The sequence below is a fragment of the Zootoca vivipara genome, chromosome 11 (assembly GCF_963506605.1).
Source record: "Zootoca vivipara chromosome 11, rZooViv1.1, whole genome shotgun sequence".
In the NCBI taxonomy this organism is placed as follows: domain Eukaryota; kingdom Metazoa; phylum Chordata; class Lepidosauria; order Squamata; family Lacertidae; genus Zootoca; species Zootoca vivipara.
This window is the reverse complement of record NC_083286.1, coordinates 60,688,363-60,713,971: the sequence shown is the minus strand read 5'-3', so window position 1 is coordinate 60,713,971 and position 25,609 is coordinate 60,688,363. Positions and strand designations below refer to the sequence as shown.

At 48.4% G+C, this 25,609-nt stretch overlaps 2 protein-coding genes across 2 annotated transcripts in view; one reads left to right on the top strand and one right to left on the bottom strand.

Annotated features, from left to right (window-relative positions):
• UBE2R2 (ubiquitin conjugating enzyme E2 R2) overlaps positions 1–16,913 on the bottom strand; it is a 54,948-nt gene extending 38,035 nt beyond the window's left edge. The window contains exon 1 of the mRNA XM_035100481.2: positions 16,366–16,913. Within this exon, the coding sequence (XP_034956372.1) occupies positions 16,366–16,542 (177 nt within the window). The 5' untranslated portion in view covers positions 16,543–16,913. The remainder of the gene's footprint in view (positions 1–16,365) is intronic.
• Positions 16,914–21,872: 4,959 nt separating this feature from the next.
• Positions 21,873–25,609, top strand: part of NOL6 (nucleolar protein 6) — a 57,229-nt gene continuing 53,492 nt past the window's right edge. Inside the window, exons 1-4 of the mRNA XM_060280382.1 lie at positions 21,873–21,942; positions 22,655–22,888; positions 23,869–23,985; positions 24,616–24,795. Coding sequence (XP_060136365.1) covers positions 22,655–22,888; positions 23,869–23,985; positions 24,616–24,795 — 531 coding nt within the window. The 5' untranslated portion in view covers positions 21,873–21,942. The remainder of the gene's footprint in view (positions 21,943–22,654; positions 22,889–23,868; positions 23,986–24,615; positions 24,796–25,609) is intronic.

The following is a 25,609-nucleotide window of genomic DNA, read 5'->3' as shown; positions in this document are numbered from 1 at the left end:
GTAGTCAATCAGCATCTGCTTATGGACACAATCCAATGTCAATTCTTCATGTGCAGGACCCAACAAAACAGAATGCTTTGTTGCAGAATGCATTAGATTGCTTTGGTGCCCTCAAAGGTTTCTGATGCAACTGGCATTTTATACCTTTGGTTTTTATGATTTGAGTTTTAGCATTTCAGAAATGCCAGTCGACAACACATCAGCTTTAGCTGCATTGCACATAGAATAGCTTAAGAATGCATAGCCAAGGGTGAAGAGCTTTTGCAAACACATACTAGATAAAGTTGAGGGTTATTTTGGTCTTGAAATGTTCATTAAGCAGAAAAAGGCTTAATGTGGACAGCACATGAGATGATTCTGATGACATCTATAACAACACCCAATTTCCTATGCTACTCCAGTCACACAATCTAATATCTGTGGAATAATCTGGGAGATATACAAAGGCAGGTGGTTTATGACTGGAGCTTGCAGCCCTAGTGTACAGGAACTGCAGAACTTCCTCCTCAAGATGCTAACATATTCAGGTCCGTGGTCAGCGCAGAAAGCTTATCAAAAGCACCAAAAGCAAACTGCTGGAACATGAAAAGGCAACATGGACAGGACATTGAAGTCTGCGTATGTTCACTGCCACTAACTTTTGCTTTGGGACAGTCTTAGTAAGAGAGGTTAGCTGTGTTTGTAGTGCACACAACAACCCTGACACAAACTTGATGGGATGCCAGGTTCCCAGTAGCCTGTACTTCCCTAATATGGAACATGCAAAGTCATCAGATGTTTGGGAAATGACCTCAGGGGGTATTACAGTACGATCTGCTCAACATTTATGGAAAGGCTGCCTGATGTTTCACAAGAGCCAGCTTGTGTTTGAATAAAGGTGCTTAAAAACGTTCTGTGCAGTTTGTGCATCCTAAAAATGCTACAGAAAGTTTCAGGCACAGGGCATGGGAACTTTCAGACTCCTATATGAGCATGATAAAAATCCTTTCGCATTAATTGCACTAGTAGAATGATTCTAGTAGGCATCTTGTGCTGGTTGGATTGTGTGTGGCAATCGATTATGGATGGAGGAGTTGCAGCATGTGGAACAGCCCAAAGTTTTACAAGATTACAACAGAAGGCACACATTCCAACACAACATGCATAACAGGGAGCTGTTTTTAATTTGGCAGAGGGTGACCTGACCTGCACTGAGCAGACAAAGTCAGTTAGGGGTGTTGCCCTGCAGAGAGACAAACAGGTCCAAGGGTGGATTTGGACAGCTTAACACATTCAAGCAGCCACACTCAGCATGTGAGCAACGGCTGAGGCTTTTAGATTCAGGTACCAGAGCCTGCAACCTATGGACACAAGACAATTCTTGGTTAGAAACCTATTTCAATCCGTCTTCACAAGGAGTTTTAGCATCCACCAATCCTTAGTGTTTTTCACATGTGGTTGGATTAACTTTTGAATGCACCATTGCTTGGTTTCATAAACACTCCTGCAAGAATCTTTACGAACATACAATCCTAGGAGTTGCATCCCCACCTTATCTACCTACACAAACAGAACTCAAGAGAATTTCATTTACAAGCCTCTACTGCCTAAACTGGCTGATCCAGAGAGTTATGTAAAGGCAAGGCAAGGGGCTCCACCAACCCCAATCCCACACACTGAAAAGAGCACATAAGGGGGCCAGATGCATGCCTGTAGAGCTGTTCCATGTGAGGTAGACCCCCAAATGTACCAGAATCATCCCTCACATGGAAGAGCTCCACAGGTGTACATTAGAATACCTTCACATGCAGCATGGATGGCAAGCTAGCTCATGCAATCTCACTACCCCCAAGCATTCTTTCTTAAGTCCATCAACCCCCACACCAAAGTACAGAGGATTCTAAATGGTTTTTGCTAATAGTGCATGTACTGCAACACAAAATGCACTGGAGGAAAGAATTAAAGGAACACCTAATAGGTTTTTGAAATTAAACTTGTAGCTACTTACACAGATCACTTCCCTATATCTCACTAACTTGGGCAAATTTAGAGTGGCTTTGAGCAGCTCCAAGCAAGTTAGAGAAATGACAAACTGCACTTGCTTTGTGCATCCAAGAAAAAAATGTTCAATGAAGAAAAGAGCCGCCACTTTTATATTTGGGCTTTAGACAAGCAAAAAGCGATGTTATTTCTTCATGCTTCTAATCACAGATAGATGTAATTAGAGAGGTTTGTGATCAGGAGTGTCTAAACATCACTTCTGGCATGAAAGAGAAGGGCCACTCACTACATCAGGGGTGTGGAAGCTCTGCCCCACAGGCCAAGTTAGGCCCAGACAGCAGATTCTGACTGGCCATACTCACTTGATGCCGTATGACATCAGGTGAGAGCAAGTGAAGCCATAGGTCACCACATAACTTCACCTGGTGTCAAAGGACCACAGCATAGGTGCCAGGTGAGCCAGTTGTGGGAGGACATCTCAAACCCTGGGTGTCACAACCAAAATGGTCCTCTTGGTTGCAGCCACCAACCTCACCTCATTTGGCAGGGACACCCAGAGAAAGAGTGAGAAAGGTCTCAGAAGATAACCCCTTACCATTTAGAACTTAAAGGTGAGTTGTAGCACTCTTATTGGGCGTGGAAGTGGATTCTCAGTGCAAGGTGACAGAGCAGAGGAATAATATGCCTGTGAATGGCCAATCCCATTTAATCTTGCTGCCCTGTTATGGACTCTCTTCATTTGTCTGGACAGCTTTAAAAGGCAGCCCTGCACATAGCACATTGAAATAATAAAAGGGGGTTACTGGAGTAGAGCTAACTGTAGCAAGCCTATCTGTATGGATACGTCACATGGGGTCACAGCTGGTAAACCAGTCTAAGCTGTTAAAAGGTATTCAGAGGCAGGGGGCACCTGTGCTTCCAGCACTAGTACGATTAAACAAATCAACACTAAGACACCAAATAATAAAACCACAGATAGGTGCTATAATAAAAAACAGAATCAAGGCGCAAAGCTACCTTAAAACCATGGCTTCCAAAAACTAGAGGAAAAAAGTAAGTTTCAATTGATGTCATCACCACCTGAGGTTCCAGGGGAGGGAGTTCCACAGATGAAGCACCAGTAAGGGTAGAAAGGTCTAGTCCAGGTCCCAAAGAAGTCCTCCACCCCACTGACAATCTCAGGCTGAGAAATATGGGACAACCCCATACGTGCAATCCTGGAGAAAAAGTAGTCTGGAACACTTCAAGGCAGCTTGTGCACACACTTGTGTATAATAAAGATACACTAAGTCTGGGTTTCTTGAAGTAACCAAGTTTGAAGGCAGAATATTCACATCTTGCACATAAGTAGCTCAAATGGAACCTCCTTGCAAAGCATTAGAGCGGGCATCCCCAAACTGCGGCCCTCCAGATGTTTTGGCCTACAACTCCCATGATCCCTAGGTAACAGGACCAGTGGTTGGGGAAGATGGGAATTGTAGTCCAAAACACCTGGAGGGCTGAAGTTTGGGGATGCCTGCATTAGAGGATCCTCCCTCAAAACACCAAGCATCCGTGTTAATTTTAAGATGGTTGTCGTTTAGTTCTTCAGGCAGAAATGGGTTGTGTTAGACTGACAATGAAACTTAACTAAGTCACAGCTGACCTTGATAGAAATGTGAAAGTCATTTTGAGTTTCACTTTCCCTCCCCAAAACATGAAATAATAATAAGTGATAATCAGGGGCAATCAACAGCCCAGATTATAGGTGATTTTAGGAAAGCTGCTGATTTGAGTTGTCTCATGGTTTTACTATTTGTGCTTAAAACAGTAGCATGCGCCTTATGAGCCTTTGGTGAGCATAAAACTTGGGAGCCAGAAACTTTCAGTACACCTCGCTTTTGCACTGCTAACAAAATTACTCAGCTGTCCATGCAATGTAAGTGTCCTTGGGAGTTCAGTCTTGGGTGGTTGGGACTGTGCGGTCTGACCCTGCAGAATACAGTTCACACAGGGATCAAAACCAACCTAGCAGGTAAGTTTTGCATCTTACAGGGAAGACGCATCTACAGGTGAGAACATGAAATTGAGGCATGCTGTACACATTCAATACTGTATTTACTTAGAGCACAGGAAGCTGCCTTGCACCAAGAAAATACCACTGGCCATTCTTCTTTACCCACTCCGTACCCTAAGGTCACAGGATGGGTCACAACATTAAAACTAATGTTGCCTACACCAGAGGTGAGGAACTTGTATCTACCCAGAGCTGCATTACTTTCAGGGCAACATGCCAGTGGTGGAAAAGGAGCAGAGGTTCAAGTGGATGGAGCAAAAAACCTTTTACTTTTGTGCATAAGTCTCGTTACTACACGCACACCTCTCTCTAGCCACACCTACAAAAGGCATTATTGAGAACATTCCACCCAAGCAAAAGCACAGGGTCCCCCAGCCTGGTCACTGGCTAACAACAATTATCCAGATTTTCAGACAGGGGACATTCCCCGTCTTTCCTGGATATGTCAGAAGTTGAACACAGTACCTTTTGCATGCAAAGCAGATACTCTACCACTGAGCTATAACCCTTCCCCAAAGGACTGTAGACATCAGTGTTGCCCTACCCTAGTCACACGCTGCCACCAAGATCTGCAAAGAAGGGGCAGAGACAACTCTGCACTGGTGGACAGGAAAGCAAATCATGGCCCTCGGATCCAGGCTGAAAGCCCTGCTGCCATGGCCACGTCTCAGTCTCCCAGCTGCCTAGAATTGAGCAGCTGTTGCATATGATCCTCTCTAGTGAGCTGCATGGAGTTGGGCTCAATCTTGGGCTTCTTCCAGCCTCACTGCTGTAAAGGACTACAATTCTCGGGGGACAATACGGTGGATCAAGTTTCATTTCCCAGCAACTCCAACCTTTCCAAGATGCCAGTGTTATTATCAGTACATGCACTCTTGCACCTACAAACTACTAAGAGAGGGGGAAGAAGGGGAGGCAAATGCTAAGCAGGAGACCAAATAGTGCAACAAACACTTGCCCTGCAGTCTGACTCCGAAAGTCATGCTACAGAGGGGTGAGAGGCACTGTTTGACTGACTCCTTATATTTATTACTTTTTTACCTGAGCATTTGTGCTGCTTTTTAAAAATCTCAGTGTACCTTTAAAGCCACAATGTGTTCCACAGGCAGAAGCACTTAGATTTATACTATACATACATAGTCTGAGCTTGCAGCTTAGATTACTTCTCATGACTGGCTTGGGGGGGAGGAGTAATGCTTTGAGCCATATGCCACATGTACTAAACCAAATACTGACAGTGCCAAGGAGGCAGCCTGTTTTTGCTTTCTGCTCCTCGTGGTCTGGGGAAAGGGATTATGTGGTGCTGCAGTGCGCTCTGATAGACGACCTTAAAGCACTCTGCAGCCTCGCATAATCTGCCTTCCAGGTCAACAGCAAAGGGAAGGCAGCCAACAGAGCCACCTGTCTTGCCCAACCCTTAGAAAGGCTTACAAAGCAGACCTCTTCAACAGATGCCAATATTTGAGTAATCCTGTTACGATCACGAAACCTTGGAATGTTCATCCACACCCCTTCATCCCCCCAAATAGTATGTGAGATGTAAGGTTGCTCATGTGACAGGTCCCAGTCAAAAAAAGAAGGAACAGCAGTGTATACTCCGTGCTATAATATTCCCCGTAGTTACATATATTTTAGTCCTCCGGGTTTACAATCAAATTAGTCTTCCCAGTTCTGGAGTTTGAGAAAAACTCACCATAGCACATTTTGCAGGCCCAGGAAACAAACCCCACAAACAGAAGGACACTCCCCACTGCCCCATGGCTGAAGTGCCTGCAAGTGAATTGAATAACTTGGACAGTTATTTTTTTTTCTGTGTAGCTTGAGCAGGAGCAGAGAACAATGTTATATTTAATTGTTGTAGCTTGTCTTCACTTACCCCACCTCACCGCCCTGTTCACAGTTGTGAAGAATATCCTACCGTGTTTCTCATATTTTAAGGCATCCCCCAAAAATAAGCCATGACAGGATTTCTAAGGGTTGGTGAAAAATAAGACATACCCCGAAAATAAGCCATATCGTGTAGCCCCGACCGAGCGAGAGGCGAAGGCGCGGGACCCAGCAGGAGCTCCCTGCCTGCTTCCCCGAGCCGTCGCGCATCGGGGGACAGAGCCGAAGATCGGCGGGCGCTCCTTGCTGGGCTTGACAAGCCCGGCAAACAGCGCCCGCCGATCTTCGGACCTGTGCTGTGTGACAGGCAGGGGTGGGGGGAAGCGGAGATCGTTCTCCGCTCTCCCCCCACCCCCGCCTGTCACCAAAGATCGGCGGGCGCTCCTTGCTGGGCTTGACAAGCCCGGCAAACAGCGCCCGCCGATCTTCGGACCTGTCCTGTGTGACAGGCGGGGGGGGGAAGCGGAGATCGTTCTCCGCTCTCCCCCCACCCCCGCCTGTCACCAAAGATCGGCGGGCGCTGTTTGCTGGGCTTGACAAGCCCGGCAAACAGCGCCCGCCGATCTTCGGACCTGTCCTGTGTGACAGGCGGGGGTGGGGGGGGAAGCGGAGATCGTTCTCCGCTCTCCCCCCATCCCCGCCTGTCACCGAAGATCGGCGGGCGCTCCTAGCTGGGCTTGACAAGCCCGGCAAACAGCGCCCGCCGACCTGTGCTGTGTGACAGGCGGGGGTGGGGGGGAAGCGGAGATCGTTCTCCGCTCTCCCCCCACCCCCGCCTGTCACCGAAGATCGGCGGGCGCTGTTTGCTGGGCTTGACAAGCCCGGCAAACAGCGCCCGCCGATCTTCGGCCCTGTGCTGTGTGACAGGGGGGGTGGGGGGGGAAGCGGAGATCGTTCTCCGCTCTCCCCCCACCCCCGCCTGTCACCAAAGATCGGCGGGCGCTGTTTGCTGGGCTTGACAAGCCCGGCAAACAGCGCCCGCCGACCTGTGCTGTGTGACAGGCGGGGGTGGGGGAGAAGCGGAGATCGTTCTCCGCTCTCCCCCCACCCCCGCCTGTCACCGAAGATCGGCGGGCGCTGTTTGCTGGGCTTGACAAGCCCGGCAAACAGCACCCGCCGATCTTCGGACCTGTCCTGTGTGACAGGCGGGGGTGGGGGGGAAGCGGAGATCGTTCTCCGCTCTCCCCCCACCCCCGCCTGTCACCAAAGATCGGCGGGCGCTCCTAGCTGGGCTTGACAAGCCCGGCAAACAGCGCCCGCCGACCTGTGCTGTGTGACAGGCGGGGGTGGGGGGAAGCGGAGATCGTTCTCCGCTCTCCCCCCACCCCCGCCTGTCACCGAAGATCGGCGGGCGCTGTTTGCTGGGCTTGACAAGCCCGGCAAACAGCGCCCGCCGATCTTCGGCCCTGTGCTGTGTGACAGGCGGGGGTGGGGGAGAAGCGGAGATCGTTCTCCGCTCTCCCCCCATCCCCGCCTGTCACCGAAGATCGGCGGGCGCTCCTAGCTGGGCTTGACAAGCCCGGCAAACAGCGCCCGCCGACCTGTGCTGTGTGACAGGCGGGGGTGGGGGGGAAGCGGAGATCGTTCTCCGCTCTCCGCCCACCCCCGCCTGTCACCGAAGATCGGCGGGCGCTGTTTGCTGGGCTTGACAAGCCCGGCAAACAGCGCCCGCCGATCTTCGGACCTGTCCTGTGTGACAGGCGGGGGTGGGGGGGAAGCGGAGATCGTTCTCCGCTCTCCCCCCACCCCCGCCTGTCACCGAAGATCGGCAGGCGCTGTTTGCTGGGCTTGACAAGCCCGGCAAACAGCGCCCGCCGATCTTTGGACCTGTCCTGTGTGACAGGCGGGGGTGGGGGGGGAAGCGGAGATCGTTCTCCGCTCTCCCCCCACCCCCGCCTGTCACCAAAGATCGGCGGGCGCTCCTTGCTGGGCTTGACAAGCCCGGCAAACAGCGCCCGCCGATCTTCGGACCTGTCCTGTGTGACAGGCGGGGGTGGGGGGGAAGCGGAGATCGTGCTCCGCTCTCCCCCCACCCCCGCCTGTCACCAAAGATCGGCGGGCGCTCCTAGCTGGGCTTGACAAGCCCGGCAAACAGCGCCCGCCGATCTTCGGACCTGTCCTGTGTGACAGGCGGGGGTCGGGGGGGAAGCGGAGATCGTGCTCCGCTCTCCCCCCACCCCCGCCTGTCACCAAAGATCGGCGGGCGCTGTTTGCTGGGCTTGACAAGCCCGGCAAACAGCGCCCGCCGACCTGTGCTGTGTGACAGGCGGGGGTGGGGGAGAAGCGGAGATCGTTCTCCGCTCTCCCCCCATCCCCGCCTGTCACCGAAGATCGGCGGGCGCTCCTAGCTGGGCTTGACAAGCCCGGCAAACAGCGCCCGCCGACCTGTGCTGTGTGACAGGCGGGGTTGGGGGGGAAGCGGAGATCGTTCTCCGCTCTCCGCCCACCCCCGCCTGTCACCGAAGATCGGCGGGCGCTGTTTGCTGGGCTTGACAAGCCCGGCAAACAGCGCCCGCGTGCACTTTATTAAAAAATAAGACATCCCTCAAAAATAAGCCATGTCGTGTTTTTTTGAAGAAAAAAATAATATAAGACATGACTTATAATATGAGAAAGGTACGTTATGAATGGTGTGTGTGTGTGGATATAGATATAGTGTGTGTGTGTGTGTGGACAGCCCCTGCATAAAGTGACTTTTCTTCTTTGCCCTATGCCCTTTTTAAAATGTGGCTCTTTGGGGGGGTGTTATTGGGTTGTTTTTATTTTGATTATATATATTGTGGTTTTTTATGTTGATGTTTTCTGTGAACTGCCCTGAGACCTCCAGGTATAGGGCTGTATATAAATTCAATAAATAATAATAAACTAGTAATCATTCTTTAAGCTCTCAAAGTTAACCTAGCTCAAGGTTGTCATCTGAACTAGCCAGATGTTTAACTGAGAATCATTTGAATCCATCATTTAGAAAACAAGACTTTAGAGCCATCTTGCTCCAAAATGGCAACTACACATTCCATTTTGGCAACTGTAACCTTGATTTAAGGAGCCATTCGGCACCTAACGTCTATACAGTATCTGAGTCTAACACTGTTTTTTGCATCTGAAACCTAGGTTCCAGGTGCTATGCAGCAAGTAGCTTTTATATCCCAGTTTCTAACACTGTCAAAAGGGAGCATTGTAGGAAGCAGTCTTGCAATTAAAACCACGAAAGTCCCAAGCCCACCAACACCGCCCCTGCTTGTCACTTGTGGCACTCCAACAGAAGAAGCAATTGAAACTACATCCCCATTTGAAGAGAGCTTCTCTCTTTTACCACAGTGTTCAAGGCAAGTAGTTCTTTTCAAACCTGTACTTAAAACAAGTTAGATATTAAACATTTTTTAAAGCTGGGTCCTTAAGGCAGTTGGGGGCCCCTACAAAGCATGAAGCACTCTTTTTATGCCTTCAATACAAGGACCCAGCTGCTAACCAGACTCTGCACTGCCACTGAGCTACAAAGAATTCATTCTTTTGATAGCAAAAACATGTTCAAATATACTGCACTTGCATCTTTAATACTGTGTCTAGAGAGGTTTTGTGATCAAGATGTTAGATCTTGCATTAAACAAGGCAGACTTAAATTGCAACATAATGTGGGAAAAGGTGAGATACAAGATCCTAAACTAGAGGAAGTGTTTGCCAAAAGGGGTTGGATGTGTGGTTGTTTTTTGCATTTCTTTTGGTTTCTGAGGAGTTGCCATTGGAGAAGATCATGTGTTCTACCCGGTTTGTCAGCGAGTGTTTGAAGGTTAAGATTTTCCTAAAGTTTATTCCCACCACAAGGTTTTCCAGGCAAGCTACAAAAGCCAAGGAGCTATTGCCACCAACTCACTTTAAAGGAGCCAACGCAAGCGAGGATAGGAGGCAAGGGTGCTTCCTTGTTTTTCTGGACTAGGGCAGGCCAGAAGGTATCTAGCTAGCTTGCCTGGTGATTTTATAGCACAGCAGACATCTAGGCATATGGTACCAGAGCCCAGATTACATTTCAAGTAGCCATCTCCAAGTTTCCATTCCATTCATGCATAAAACTTTGTCACCAGTCATCTCTCATTAAGCCTCAAGAGCTTAAAGGGTTCTGAATTGCAAAATTACCCATGATGAGGCACAAAGGAACAGCAGCACAGAAGCTGCCCCTCCTGCTCTTAGTTCTCCATTAAGGGGCAGTGTATAACAGAGGCGTCAAGAGGTAAAGCTTTTACCTTCTTTCAAGTGCAGGCAAGGTGTTCCTTCCTAATAGAAGAAACTGCCTCTACACAGAATTCTTTGGCCATATGAAGAGGTCAGCGTAGCCTTCTCCCTAGGGAAACATGCAACTCTCGTCACCCACAGTTTGAAGTGCTAATTGGGGAAAAGCTTTATCAAATGCCAAGTGGCACACTGACATCCCTAGCTCTGGAACAAGAACCAAGCAATTATTCAGGCCTTGCTGCCATTTCTTTGTAGACTTTAGGAGAAAGTTTTAGAATAAAGCCAGTTTGTTCACTGGGGCAAATTGGAATTTATAGATAGGGCAGTGGGTTTAAGAGGTTTCTGCCACAGCAGCAGCACCTTTAAAAGCTGGTACAGGGAATTTGGGAGACTGGGAGTGGAAATGCATATCTAACCCATGCTTGATCACCAGCCATCAGCCAAATCATCCTGGAACATTGCCACTTGCCAGGCCTTCTGTGGCAACTGATAACTGCTTCTGGGCAAGTGGCTGGTTTCTATTCTACTAGCTTCCTCACTCAATAAATGCTTAAGGCTCTACCGCAAGCATTCTATTTGGCAGAGCCCCCATTTAGTTATCAGAATTGGGAATTGCTACTAGCTGCCATTGCCCCCAGCAGGCAGATGGTGCACGTCTAGTCACTGTAACGTAACACTTCACAAGAAGCCTGGATAGCTCAGTTGGTAAGAGCATGGTGCTGATAATGCCAAGGCTGCAGGTTCAATCCCCATATGAGACAGCTGCATAATTGCACACAGGGTCTCTTCCAACTCTACAGTTCCATGATTCTATGAAATCTATGATTCTAAGGAGCACATGGAAGCAAGGCCCAGTCCTCTGAGGCATAACACATGCTTTGCACACACAATCTGCCAGAATCATTAGAGCAGCCCTGCTGGATCAAACTAAAGACACATATGGTCCAGCATCCTGTTCTCCCAGTGGCCAGTCAGGTGCCTATGGAAAGCCCACAAGCAGGCTGAGTGCAGCAGTGGTTTCCAGCACAGAGAGGCATGTTGCCTCCCAGCAGCGGAGGAAGAACACAGCCCTTGTGGCTAGTAGCCATTGATAGCCCTACCCTGCATTAATTTGTCTAATCCTCTTCTAAAGCCCATTGCTACACTCAAGTCACCATTTCCAGTTAAAGCAGACATTCAGCTAGTAGGAGAGATATTTCTTGAGGTCTTTTGAGAGCTGCTGCTTTTAGAATAAGCTTTCAAAGCAAAATGAACTAATGGTCTGCCTAAGTAGAGGGTAGTTTCATATGTGAGGTCAAATCCATGCAGATTTGAACTAGGATGGGCGCACAAGCAGTTCTGTCACCATGACATACTTACAAGGGCAAAAGAGGCTACCAAGTCCCAGACAGATAAATGCTCTCAAGGCACAGGGCAGACCAGGAAAGAGATGAAAACAGCAAAGTTCATATCAGTGTAATGGAGCTGTATGTGTGAAACCCTCGTATGATAGTGGGAGTGAGGAACAGTACATTTTTGGGGAAACAGAAGGGCCTGCTGTGCTTAAACTGAAATAATAAAGGGGGGAAGCTTAGTTTCAGAAACCCCACCTGGCCCCTTTGTTCCAATTCAAGGGTGCGGGAAAGTAGGCGGGAAGGATTTGGCAATTCAATGAAACAGCAGTATTAAGGCCACATCCAAACAAACAAATGGCAAGGCAGTAAATAGGAACAGGATAACAAAACCAAATGGAAGAGACACCACAGATGTTCAGGCACTAAGCAGACCAGCATTCCTTAGCCCAGCTGGCAGAAGCCTCCATTAGCAGCAAAGTTTTGGAATCTCTTAAAGACTGGTTTGTTGCAGCACAATGTTTGACAGTAGTATATTGCATAGGCCCAACTCAAATGAGTCTCCATTAAAATCTTTCTTAGCAAATCTCTCTTTGACTCTTAGTACAAACTCCCTTCAGCTTGTGCTACGAATGCCACCCTACAATTCACTCAATACCATGCTATTTCCCAACTAGTTCACAGCACCAACACATCTGTTTATTACCATAGTCAGAACCTGACGTCCAAGGCATCTCTAAAACTTTCTAAATCCCATATTTTCCTTCAAAAGTAAACAATTACAGAAGTGCCCATTAATTTCTACCTAATGCAATAACTCCAGAACTGTTTCTCCAAAGGATCCTTTTGGATACTGAAGAAGCAACAGCATTCCCTTTCCCAATTTCCCTGGTAACATGGTAGCAAATACCTTTAGGGGCAGAAACTGTTAAACAGGGCTTGCTAAGATAGTATCGACATGGCCTCTGACAAAGGGAAAGCTTGCCTCATCAACCATTTGTAAAAAGTAATCCAGCAAATATTTGTACTGTACTTCCAAAAAGTTTTTAATAAATTCACTCAGGCACCTAAAAAAAACAACCCTCAGTAGTCATAGGATAATAGGGTATGCATCTTGTTAAAGATGGAAGATTATTATATCACTAGCTAGCTTCATTGACAGCTAATTGGAACCTCCAGGCAGAGCTAGCATTTTATATAATTATTAAGTCATCTAATTAAAAAAAAATCCTCTAGACAATGAAAAAATTGAATGGCATATGCTGCACACAAAACAGGGGATGATCACCTACATCCCATCCCATTTACAACCTTTCCGGAAGTATTAACTAGATAGCCATTGGTTTCACACATCCAGTGGTATCTCAGGTTACAGACGCTTCATGTTACAGACGCTTCATGTTATAGACTCTGCTAACCCAGAAATACCGGTAGTACCTCGGGTTAAGAACTTTGCTTCAGGATGAGAACAGAAATCGTGCTTCGGCAGCAGCAGGAGTCCCCATTGGCTAAAGTGGTGTCTCAGGTTAAGCAGTTTCAGGTTAAGAACAGACCTCCAGAACTAATTAAGTTCTTAACCTGAGGTACCACTGTTCTTTAACCTGGAGGATTAATAAATTCATCCATCTTGCAATGCACAATTTTACCCATAAGATTCCACCCACCCAGTTTTGTATTTGGGATACGGGAATCAAAATTCTGCCTTTAAAAAAAAGCTGCTCTTCACTTCTATGCTGTCCTCTCTCTCAAGTGATCAGTGCAGCATGCATGAGTTCTTTCCCCTTGCCATTTCTGTCTTCACAACCACCATAGGATAACCATTTGCTTTCTGCTCCCTCCAGGAAGCCTACTTCTACAGTTCTCAGATAGTACACTTTGGTTATCATTCTGTCTCATGTACAGAGGCTAATATAACAATGTTTTGGGAATGTGCCAGGTTGTGGTGAAAGGTGATAAAATTCCAAATGTCTGCATGTATCTGATCTTGAACAGCATCTTGTCCCAACCTACTTCTTTCTAAATGTATCCTCCTTGGTAATGGGATGTCATTCCACTCATCACTGATTTTTGCCTTCTAGCGCCAAAAGTCTTATGACCGAAAATATGACAATTTTCTAGGCAACAAAATATCTGAATATCAGATGATGTAATGTAAACATTAAATTTGCCATTTAATTATAAATTATTCAAAGCATTTTGTAGAACTGTAAAGATATGCCAATGAGAATATGCTACCTTTTAAAATAAACTCCAGAGTTCTCCTCTCATGACTAGTTTATTCAAAGCCAATGTTAAGTAACAATGTTAGAAAAATATGCCATGGCTGTTGAGAAGAATGAGACAAAATTAAAGGCAAGTCACTTTTAAGATGAGGCTATAGATAGTGCAAAGCAGGGTATGCCTTTTCCTGAATGGGGAATGATTGTATACCTAGACTCCTACACAGCTGGAAGAAAGGACACAGGAGAAAAGATTTCTATCAAGTTAACACTGATACAATTGAGGTTTCAGACCTAAGCACACTTACTAGAATAAGGTCCCACTGAATTAAGCAAGGCTTGCTTCAGAGCAAAGAGGCACTTAAGAAAATTCATAGTTTCCTGAAGTTGGCCTTGTTGCTTTGTGTTGGGGATCTCAACAACCAAGCATGTCAAGCATTTAACTGGTCTACAGCTCAAAGATATCCAAGTAAAATGGAAACCAGTATGGGCTGGGTGCAATGAAGGTATCCCAATATAAGGTAAAAGGTAAAGGACTCCTGGATGGTTAAGTCCAGTCAAAAGTGACTATGGGGTTCAGTGCTCATCTCACTTCAGGACAAGGGAGCCGTCATCATGTGGCCAGCATCATGTGGCCAGCATGACTAAACCACTCCTGGTGCAACGGAACACCATGATGAGTGCCAGAGCGCACAAGTGCCAACACATGGAAATGCTGTTTACCTTCCTGCTGCAGCGGTACTGATTTATCTACTCGCAATGGTGTGCTTTCGAACTGCTAGATTGGCAGGAACTAGGACAGAGCAATGGGAGTTCACCCCATAGCGCGAATTCAAACCACCAACCTTCCAATTGGCAAGCCCAAGAGGCTATGGGCTCTCGACCACAGCGCCACCCTCTCCCAATATACAAAGCTCCTTGCTAAGGCTCAGTGTCTGTTACTAGAATTTGCAAAGCACCCTTAACAGCTCATTCACATTCATTTTACAGTTAACTGCAGATGCTGCATCCAACACTTCCAACCCTGCCTAGCTGAATACAATAAAAGGTGGATCCAGGTTACTCAGATTTTAACGTGCAGGTTTTACTGTACTCAGGGCACCAGTGGAAAGAACTTTTTATTGAAGGTCTAACAGGAGATGGCTGAAATATAGCCATTACAACTATACAGCATTAAACAAAATCCCAGTTATCCCTTTCCTTCAAAATCAAATGTGCTCAATTGTTTTTCCTTAAGAAGCACAATGTTTAAAACTCCCTCAAAGGTAAAACTCCAGTTTCAGAGATCTGCATGTAGGCCTGATACATGGGTTATAGTAAAATTCACGCAACACTCACTGGAACTAAGCACACTGTCTCTCTCTACACCGGAGTACAGGGTAAACAGCACAATGTGGCAAGGATGATATGGGAATACTTTCCTGCTCAGCCTTGCACGATGACAGTTTTCTTACACTTGGTGCAACTACTTTGTATGTAGGAGGGAATGCCCCCTCAATCCTTCCCCCAGTGACAGTGATCTGATTTTCCTATGTGCTTTAAGAGTTGGACATAAGAACTGAGGGAAAATGGTCTTTACTTCTGGTTGAGGTGTTGGACTATGTGAGGGGACTGTGCCCAACACTATTTTGTGCTTCCAGGAGCATGAGGTGGCACATACCTGGGACATTATATGCCACTGCCCTAAATACTCTAAGAGCAGCTACAGCCAACAAACTATCAAGATGGTGAAAGGGGCAATAAAGGGGGTCGGCAGAGAACCAAGACAATAGGTAAAAGACACTACCTCTCACACTGGCATGCAATGAGAAAAAATAAAACAGGGGAGGCCAAGATGGTGTTTAGTGATTAGGCACAGGGGTTCAAGATTATGGAAAAGCTAAAGCAATCCTTAGGGATGTGTGGGCAAGGGAAAAGAGTTGCCCTCAGATGAATGGCAGTGACAGGAAGAAATGTTTGGGTACTCTACTGACCTGCATCTACTGAGAAAGTGCTTTTCAGTGGGAAAGAACAGAATGCGTCCTAGGAGACTACCCTATATAGAGACAAGTTATAGAAATCTGGAGGCTTCCACAGGAGCAGGGGAAGGCAGGCAGGACCTGAGATGCTCAGAGAAATATGAAGCATAAAGGAGAGAGGAGTGGGGGTAGAATCCCCAAGTGTCAGCAGGAGATTTCTGCAGGCAAAGAAGCATGAACAGTGGCAGGATTGTTGAAGAAGCCAGAAAGATGTAGAGCAATTTTGTTGCCATTTTGAATGGAAGAGAAGGTATGTGGGATCATGCCTGTGGTGCTGGCAAATGCTCCGTTTAGGGCAGCAAAAGGTGGATAGTTTTAACATAGAAGAAATTCACTGCTGCTGCTTACATAACAGAACATGATGCAAAAAAGGGGGTGGACACCACATTCTCAAATATTAAAAAAAGTTCTCAGGGCAACCTCACAGGAGCTCCTACAGAGGGTTTTGAATGCAAGGTGCTTACCAGCACCTCTTGTGCTCCAGAGATGTAGGGGGCACGGAAGTGAACCCCTCTGCTCACCTAGGGGGACTGTGCCCCAGTTAGGACTCCTGTGGGTGGATGGTTGCGTAGGCAGGGCTGGGACGGAGAGGGGGCTATATGTGTGTGCACCCCCGCCCCTCTCCCAGGGGAAGGGGTCTCGCTCACCTTGAAGTAGCCTCCCTCGTAGAGGGTGTTGGGCGGCCCGAAGATGGCCACCTCCCAGTTGTAGAGGTCGGACTCGTCCACCAGGGTGATGCGGAAGCCCTCGACGGGCTCCTCCTGGAGCCCCTTCAGCTCCAGCATCAGCGCCTTCTGCGAGCTGCTCACCTGCTGCTGGGCCATCGCGGCGGCGGCGGGCGGGCGGGCGGGCGAGGGAGAAGGCGAGGGCGGCGGCGGAGGGGCGGCGCGGGCGAGCCGCCGAGGGGCAGTCAGGGCCGGCCGGCCCGCGGAGACCCCCTGCAGCTGCCGCCCTCCGCCGCCCGCCCGGCCGCCAGCCCCGGGGCCCCCGCCCGCCCCCCGGGATCCGGATCCCCCGCCCGCCCGGCCGCCGCCGCCTCGTCGGCCTCCCTCAGCGGCGGGGGCGGCTCCTCGTCCCGAGGCCTCCTCCGGAGAGTGCCTTCGCGGCGGCGGCAAAGCCTGCGGGGGATCCGGCCAGGCCTGGGCCCGGAGGCCTCTGAGGGAAGGAGGAGGAGGGCGAGGGAGGCCTGCGAGGGAGGCTCCTCCTCAGACGCCTCGCCTGACACGGCTCTGGAATCGGCGAGGGGGAGAAGCGGGGCCCGCTAGGCCGGTCGGTCGGCCAGCCGCCCGCCGGACGGACGAACTGACGGACCGCTCGCCCGCTCCCTCAGGCCTCGGCCTCGTCTGCCTCCCTGGGCGCTCTCTTCACACGGGGACGGACGGACAGACGCGCGCACACGGCCACCAGCAGCAGCAGCCCCGCGGCCGCCGCTTCCTTTTGTGACGGCGCCGCCGCTCGGCCAGTGACCTCAGCGCGCAAGTTCCACGGCACGCCCCGCCCCCGCCGGTGTCGTCATCAGCCCCCGCCGTCGCCTGCTGCTGCTGCCGCCCCAACACATAAGACACGCCTTACCTCGCCCCTTCCCCCAAAAGAAGCCGCCTTCTTACGGTCTGCGACTGCTTATTGGTCCGATTTGGAACGCCCGCCTCCTCCAAGCAGTTTGGCTCTCGCGCTGCCCATATAAGGCCTCGGCCATGCCTCCTTCTTGCTTATTGGCCCGATTTGCAACCCCGCCTCCTCCCAATTCCAGAGCTGTTCCCTGATTGGGCGCGCCGCCGGCTAAAGCAACGCGACCCGTGCCTCCCTCTCGGAAATTTAAGACCCTCCTTCCCTCTCTCACGATTGGTAGCTTGTTGTAAAGCCACGCCCCACCTCCCTCCTATTGGGTAACGTTTGCTGTTGATCCCGCCCTTCTCATCGGCTACGTTTATCTATTGGCTAAAGGACCAACCGTATATATTATGTAGCTATGCCTCCCTCTTGGCAGCACCTTCCTCCTCATTGGCCATGGTGTCTCTTTCCTAACTTGTTGCCTCCCGTGTCTATTCCCAGATGCGGAATCAATCTCGTTTAGGTCCATCCTTTCTTAAAGGGGCAGGGCCATTATTTCCTTCCTGCCTCCTACCACAAAGCCTTTCCCCTTCTCCCAGGATTTATGTATGTTTAGAGAAGTTTTTTTAATGATTGGTGTTTTAATGTATTTTTACTCTTTTGTTGGAAGCCGCCCAGATTGGCTGGGGTATAAATAATAATAATTAATAATAATAAATAGAGAAAATTACTAAGGAAATTGCATGATGATGGGCTGTTTCCTACAAAGTCTTCCTGCACTGAGTTAGTCTTGTCCATTGATATCAATAGCGCTGCTAAAATAAAATAAAAATATCTGTATTTGTTTGTTTGTTGCATTTATATCATGGTTCTCCCCCACCCTCACTGAATCCCCAGAACAACAATCCTGTGAGGCAGGTTAGGCCAAGAGGCAGTGGCCGCTCCAGGACAGTGGAGGGCGTGTGGTCCATATCCCATAGGTATAGTGCGCATGGGCGTAGGCAGGGGGGCACTTGCCCCCCCAGAAGCAGGGCCGCTGGCAGGCCTGCCCCACTGCCTGCCGCCGCCCGGTGCCGCTCCTTTTCTTTTAGGTCTCCCTTCTCCCTGGCTGGCTGTGGGGCGGGTGGAGGGAAAGCCAGCCAAACGCTTTCCCTCTGCCCGCCCCACTACAGCCAGCCAGGGAGAAGGGAGGCGTCCCTTCTAGCCGGCGATCGCGGAGGGGGAGGAGGGGATCGGAACAGCCTGATTTCGGGCTGATCCTGGCGCCCCCTCGCCCCTGCCGATCGCGGAGGGGGAGGAGGGGGTCGGAGCAGTCCAATTTCGGGCTGATCCTGGCGCCCCCTCGCCCCTGCCGATCGCGGAGGGGGAGGAGGGGGTCGGAGCAGCCCAATTTCGGGCTGATCCTGGCGCCCCCTCGCCCCTCAACGACTATGGCTTGCCTTGCCCCACTGTAGCCCCTCCCCTCCCGTGCCCTGACCCCGCCCCTTGCCCCCCCAATTTTGATCCTGGGTACGCCCCTGTATAGTGGTAGTGGAAATGCTCTGCAGGGCATGGGGGGGGGACAAAAAAATTGGGAAGTCGAGAAGGATCGGTTGTTGGGGAATGAGAAATGCCCCTATTTTCATCTGAGGAATATTGGAGGGTATTATATAGGGCTTTATACCCCAGTAGTGAAAATCCAATTTCAGGGGAGGTGTACCATGTCATCAGAACTTTGCCCCAGAATGCAACTCTGCCGCGTCATTTTGCACTACCTGAACCAGAGAACCCGGAACAAATTCAGGTGCCCCCTTTATAAGAGGTATGCAGTACAGACATAAAGGAGATGGCCTTCTCAATAGCAGTGGCTAGCAATGGGAAAGAAACTATATTCAGTTCACATTTAAAGCCCAATCTATCAAATTTGCACTTTCGGAAACAATGGGAAACAAAGAACACCAAGCCATCCAAATTTGCAGTTATTCAAATTTTGCAGTGCAGTTCTCCAAACAAGGTTTACAGAAGTGTATATATTAGGAGAAAGATAAATATATTAACAGATTTTTTTAAAGTGCATTCTATTAGGAGAAATACATGCAGCAATTTGCATTAAAATGCCAAGCATTAATGTGGAGAGCTGAATGTAAGATTGGAATAATGAAAAGCTGAGAGTGCCAAAATTGACAGATCCATCCACCCCTAGTGGTGACACCCAAATTATGGAATTGACCCCCCACAAAAGAAGTCTCACCCAGCACCCATGTTGCAGTCTTTCCAGCACAATCCCAAACCATTTTTATTCACCCAATAATTTTATTATATTTCTTGACATTTCTAGTTCTACCCCCAGAACTCACCATTCAGTGAAACCTGGGACACCCAACAATAATTTGTTAGGCGTCTGAAAGAAATCTTAAGCGCTGGGTCCAGTGATATTAAATGGTCATAAGTTGAAATACCTAGAGAAATGGATTTGAAATGTACCCACCATATTGAAGCCAGTTAATTGGATGGAACAATTTCAGAGACGCAGAGCTCTGCAGCATTGTGCTGGATGTACTGGTTCATTAAGCCTACAGGCTGTTCTGAATGCAAGTTATAACTTACATAATTCATGTCATAATTGACATGAGACCAAGCACTTTGAAGAACAGTAAGCCACTTCTGGCGCGAGCCCCATATTTCACTTGCGAATAAAAGAGCTTGTGATTTCTTCTTTCCTCTCCCATCTTTGTGTCCTTTGTCTTGTGGCCTTGGGGCAGAGCTCATCTCAAGAGCTTACATCTGCTCCCTTATCAGAAGACAGAAGCCTTGTTCATGTGGCCTTAAGGGCCCTTGGCTGAAGCGGAACAGCCAAAGGTCTTTTGCTGATTGCCTCTTTTTCTTGAGGAGCTCATGCAGCTCAGTGCCCAGCATGGGGGTCAATCATTGCCCCTTCCCAGTTTCAGAAGTATCATTAGCGTCAATCTCTACACATACGTCCTCCTCTCACAACAGTCCTCCTTGGATTTTGTCTGTGATTTTGAACATGTTTGTCCATCAATCCTCTTCATCAAAAGTCATTTCTCCCCTCTGTGCAACCACAGATGCTTGAGCACATTCTTCCCAATGTGCTTCCCAATGAGTGTCTATTGTAGGATTGGGGTGTTGTTTTTGTGCTGCTTGTGCCTCCTACTCCCATCAGGTAGCTGATGGGTCTCAAACCCTCCATGAGTTACGGTAGTTAGTTACTTCCTCTGCATGCAACGGACTTATCTAACGGTCAAAAATCCTATGCCCCACAAATAATCCAGAGATGCATTTTAAATAAAAGGACACATTCTACTCCTGTAAAAACACACTGATTCCCAGACCGCCTGCACGCCGGACTTAGAAGGCGATTGGGTTGGATCCGGACCGCGGGCCTTAGTTTGCCTACCCATGCTCAAGGCCAGGGGTCAGCAAACTTTTTCAGCAGGGGGCCGGTCCCCTGTCCCTCAGACCTTGTGGGGGCCAGACTATATTTTGAAAAAAAATATGAACGAATTCCTATGCCCCACTAATAACCCAGAGATGCATTTTAAATAAAAGGACACATTCTACTCATGTAAAAACACGCTGATTGCTGGACCATCCGCAGGCCGGATTTAGAAGGTGATTGGGCCGCATCCGGCCCCCGGGCCTTAGTTTAGGAACCCCTGGTCAAAAAGGTGGATTCTTAATGTGCTCTGGAGGGAAGTAAGGGGCATATGGGGCTTGTAAACCTGGGAAGGAGGTAAACTTTTATCCTAAATCTCTGCTGCCTTGTGGGATAGTTTGGGAGAAAAAAAGGGTAAGAAGTAAACCCTACTACGCAAATCCAGAGTGGAGTCCCCAAGACGATGGGATGGCACCTTGTGCGCCTCCTTCTGGTAACTCCTGCAGCCAAGCTGGTGCCAAACATCTTGCTCTGCCCAGGACCTCCATGCACACTGCCCAGGCCTGCGCCTCAAGGAGGTCACTTTGGTGCTAACACAGAAGTTCGACTCCCTCCCATAGGCGCACTCCATTGTCTTTCGAGACAGATGGCGACCACAAGGCGCCTCCTACCTTCCACTAGCAATTCACTTTAAGATTGCCCCGTGTTTTTAGTCCTCCATCCTTCCCGGCTGGAAGAAAAAGAATAAGAGTTTGGATTTGATATCCTGCCTTATCTCCTGATATTCCATGCGTTTACACAAATATCAACACGACAGTAATTAAACAACAACAAAAACCGCTCCTTTTAGGGTCTTCTGAATCTGGGCAGAGACCCTGCCGACACCTCGTGCGACCCAATCACAGCAATACTAAATGCAGAATTTTTGCTACTGATTTCTGTTCTTTGCGGTGGGGAAGGATCTAATACCGGTATGTGTACCCGGAATTCCCCCCCCCCCCGCAAGCAGCGAGATGGGCTCTTCTTCTTGTTTTCTTTTCTCTCTGTTCCACCCAGCGGCGCACCGATAGAGACCGCTGTTCGGAAGGCGCTAGGCGCGTGCGCGTCGACCGTGGGCGTGGCCTCGCGGCCCTCTTAGTTCCAATTGGATGGGGTTTCTCTTTTTTCCCCCTCCCTCCTGCGTTTAGACTGTTTCGTCCAATCAGGAGCCATCCGGAAGCGAGCGGAGGCTGCTCCGGATTCCGCGTGGCTTTGCTTAGTTCCACCCACGTGGAATGCAGGAGGGACCAAGCAGAAGGTGGGTGCCGTGTAACTGGGGGGTGGGGGTGGATGGGGGGTGCGCGTAATCCTGAGGGAAATCATAAAGCTGTAGAATGGAAGCAATAACATTTTGTGTCGTGAGCCGCCTGTGATCTTCGCATGAAGGGCGGCGTGCAAAACTGATGAATAAAATAAATTATTCGCTTGAATAACGGAACTTAGAGCGAATCTAAGTGGACAAGTCGGATAAAATAATAGGACAAACTGTCCCTGGTTTATTTTGATGGCATTAAAGAGAGGGGGGAATGATGTCGATTTAGTTTTAATATTGTTTATATTAAAACATATCTCTAAGCGGTTTATAGAAAACTGAAACAACAACAGACAAGATAAACAAAAATATTACAAAGTACAAAAATGCTCAGTTATATAGCACTTGGGGTTCAGTGTATCTTTTTTGCTGTAGAGATTGTGTAAGTAGTCCGATAAGGAAGATCTTCACACATTCTTATCCTTGGGTTCCATAATGGCTATAGTAGTAGATGTCCCCAGATCCCTTCTCCTCTCTTTACCCATCTGTTGGGGAGTTTATACAGTATATTCTGACAGGTCGATTCATGGAAACAATACAATTCAAAAAGGTCCTGCTTATTCAAGCGAAATTCTTAGCAGGCTTGTACCAAAAAATTAAAATAAAAGAACTGTGGGGTTACTTTCAAGGCTGATCTGTTTTCCTTTGGCCTCTGCAGATGTCTGAAGATGCAGAGAGAGAAGCAGGCATGGGAGACTCCAAGAGAGAAGAGGGGGAAGCTCTTGCCAAGGAAGGGAGACCACGAGGGAAGAAAAGGTCTCTTGTTGCCAAGGGCGTCCTGCAACCGGTGAAGCTTTGCAAGGCTGAACTATACAAGCCGCCCACCAACGAGGAGCTGACACGCCTGAAGGAAACAGAGAGCCTGTTTCACTCCAACCTTCTGCGCTTGCAGGTCAGGCTAACTTAGCAGGGTTAGTCCTTTTGTGGGCAGGTGTTGTGGGAGAAGGGTTCCTGTAACTAAGACAGAGCCCTTCGTTACAGTATTTGTACTTGCAAGCACCTGCATGGCACCCAGAGTTTTGCTTCAGTCTATGGGCTTCAATTTTTCCTGTGTGTTCAAAGAGTCATTAACTTCCTCCTGTTGAGTGCTTCTAAGATCTTGCCTAGCACTGGCTGCAGTCACCAGCTGAATATTCAAGACTCCTCTTTCTCCCTCGGTTCTCCAATTATGCTGCTTTACTGAGCTTCCTGTCCCATTTTGCGTAAATGCCAGGCTTCTAGTCCTCTCCTGCGAAGCTTTCTTTCTGCTGTTCTGTTTTACATCCTTCTCAATTCCTCTTAAGCTCTTCTTTCATTCTGAGCACAACTCAAAGTGTTGGTGCTGACCTTTAAAGCCCTAAACTGCCTCGGTCCTGTATACCTGAAGGGGCATCTCCACCCCCATCGTTCTGCCCATACACTGAGGTCCAGTGCCGAGGGCCTTCTGGTGGTTCCCCCACTGCGAGAAGTCAAGTTACAGGAACCAGGTAGTGGCACCCGCCCTGTGGCATGCCCTCCCACCAGATGTCAAAGAGAAAAACAACTACCAGATTTTAGAAGACATCTGAAGGCAGCCCTGTTTAGGGAAGCTTTTAATGTTTAATAGATTATTGTATTTTAATGTTTTGTTGGAAGCCGCCCAGAGTGGCTGGGGAAACCCAGCCAGATGGGTGGGGTATAAATAAAAAATTATTATTATTATTATTATTATTATTATTATTATTATTATTATATTACTATTATTATCTTGTCTCACTGTTATTTATTGTTTTATATATCGTATTATGTAATGACCTGTTACCTCACTTTTGGGTTGTTAGTAATAGCAATGAAGTTAAACTTTTTTAAAGTGCCAATGTGGCGAGTGGCGCCTCTCCTTTCTCCCCTGTGCAGATCGAGGAGCTTTTAAAAGAGGTGACTCTCAAGGAGAAGAGGAAGCAGAAAATCGACTCCTTCCTCCGCGAAATCAATGCCTTGCTGAGCACAGTCCCAGAGACCCCGCAGAGAGACGTATGTCCAAGATGCATGTAGTTTTGCAACCCAGTCTTATGCATGTTCACTCGGAAGTAAGCCCCCTTACGTTTCATGGGGCTCACTCCCTATTAAGTGCATTTAGGGTGGTGGCCTTTGTGGTTGAGGTGTAAACACTTGCTGCAATCCTAGCAGTTTTGTTTAAACCCAATAAACTGTGATTAATCCTAACAGTGGTTTGTTTGAAACAAGCTAACATCACAGCACGGATCATGAAGCTGGCTTCTTTTAACACATCATACTTAAGATTAGCCACGGTTTGGGGTATGGATGTAACACTGAACTGTAGCTCTTCAGAAGTAGGAGCTTCCAATCTCCTTGCTGCTACCCTAGTGGAGAAAGAGAGCTTAAACGTCCATGTGTGCATGCGGCATCAGACTGATTTCCTTCGCAGCAAACCATAGTTTATCATGGTATTCAAATGTGGCCACTGAAATGGACCCTTGTCCCAGCATTGTACGTCATAACTGTTAGTTTCTTCTTCCCCAGGGTCTCTGGCAAAAAGAGGCTTTTCCTACCTCTGTTCACTGAGATCATTTTTCACTGGCAGGCCGCATCCTATAATCGGGGTGTGCTTTAACCTTTTTCTTCCACCCTGTCTCCTTCTAGATCACCAATCAGTCCTGGCTTCCCAGTGGAGTGAAGGTCCCTCTCCAGCAGCTTCCTTTCTGCGTCAAGGGCCACTTTCGCTTCCTTCCCCCCTCTGAGGTGAAAGTGGTGGGGAGTTACCTGCTGGGCACCTGCATCAAGCCCGAGGTCAATGTGGATGTGGCAGTGACGATGCCCAAGGTTAGTGGCGCTGGCACAAGTGAGAGGCAGACCCAGAGCTGCTTAGCTTCAGCATTGTCTTCATTCCACAGGGCCAAAATTTGCAATAGGTTTTGTGTGTGTGTGTGTGTGTGTGTGTGTGTGTGCAGTGCACACCAACAATGGCACAATAATTTCTAGATTCAGGTAGGTAGCTGTGTTGGTCTGATGCAGTTGAAATAAATTAAAAAATTGTCCAGTAGCACCTTAGAGACCAACTAAGTTTGTTCTGGGTATAAGCTTTCGTGTGCATGCACACTTCTTACTTGGAAAATCAGTACAACCCAGACAGTTAAGAAAGCCCAACAGAGACTCCATTTCCTTAGAGTATTGCAAAAGAACAATGTCAATCAACATTTGATGATCTCCTTCTACCGGTCCACAACATACCTGCCAAGTTGCTGTCAGAGAAATAAGGGACCGGGCGGAAATAGCAGACCGGAAGTAGCGCTGCCGCCATTTTGGAACTGGGCGGAGCATGCTCAGAAGTGACTTTTGATGCTGCTTTGCCCAGTTCCAAAATGGCTGCCACACCAGAAGTCGCACTGCAGCCACTTTGGAACTGGGCAAAGCAGCATCAAAAGTCGCTTCTGAGCATGCTCCGCCCAGTTCCAAAATGGCCGCCGCGCCAGAATAAACCAGGGGAAAAAAATTTCCGTTTTTTCAGCTAGGAACAGCTGGAAAAACGGAGATTTCCCGGGGAAAACGGGACACTTGGCAGCTATGGTCCACAATAGAAAGTGTCCTTTCATACTGCATCACGGTGTGGTACGCTGGCTTGACATCAACGGATAAG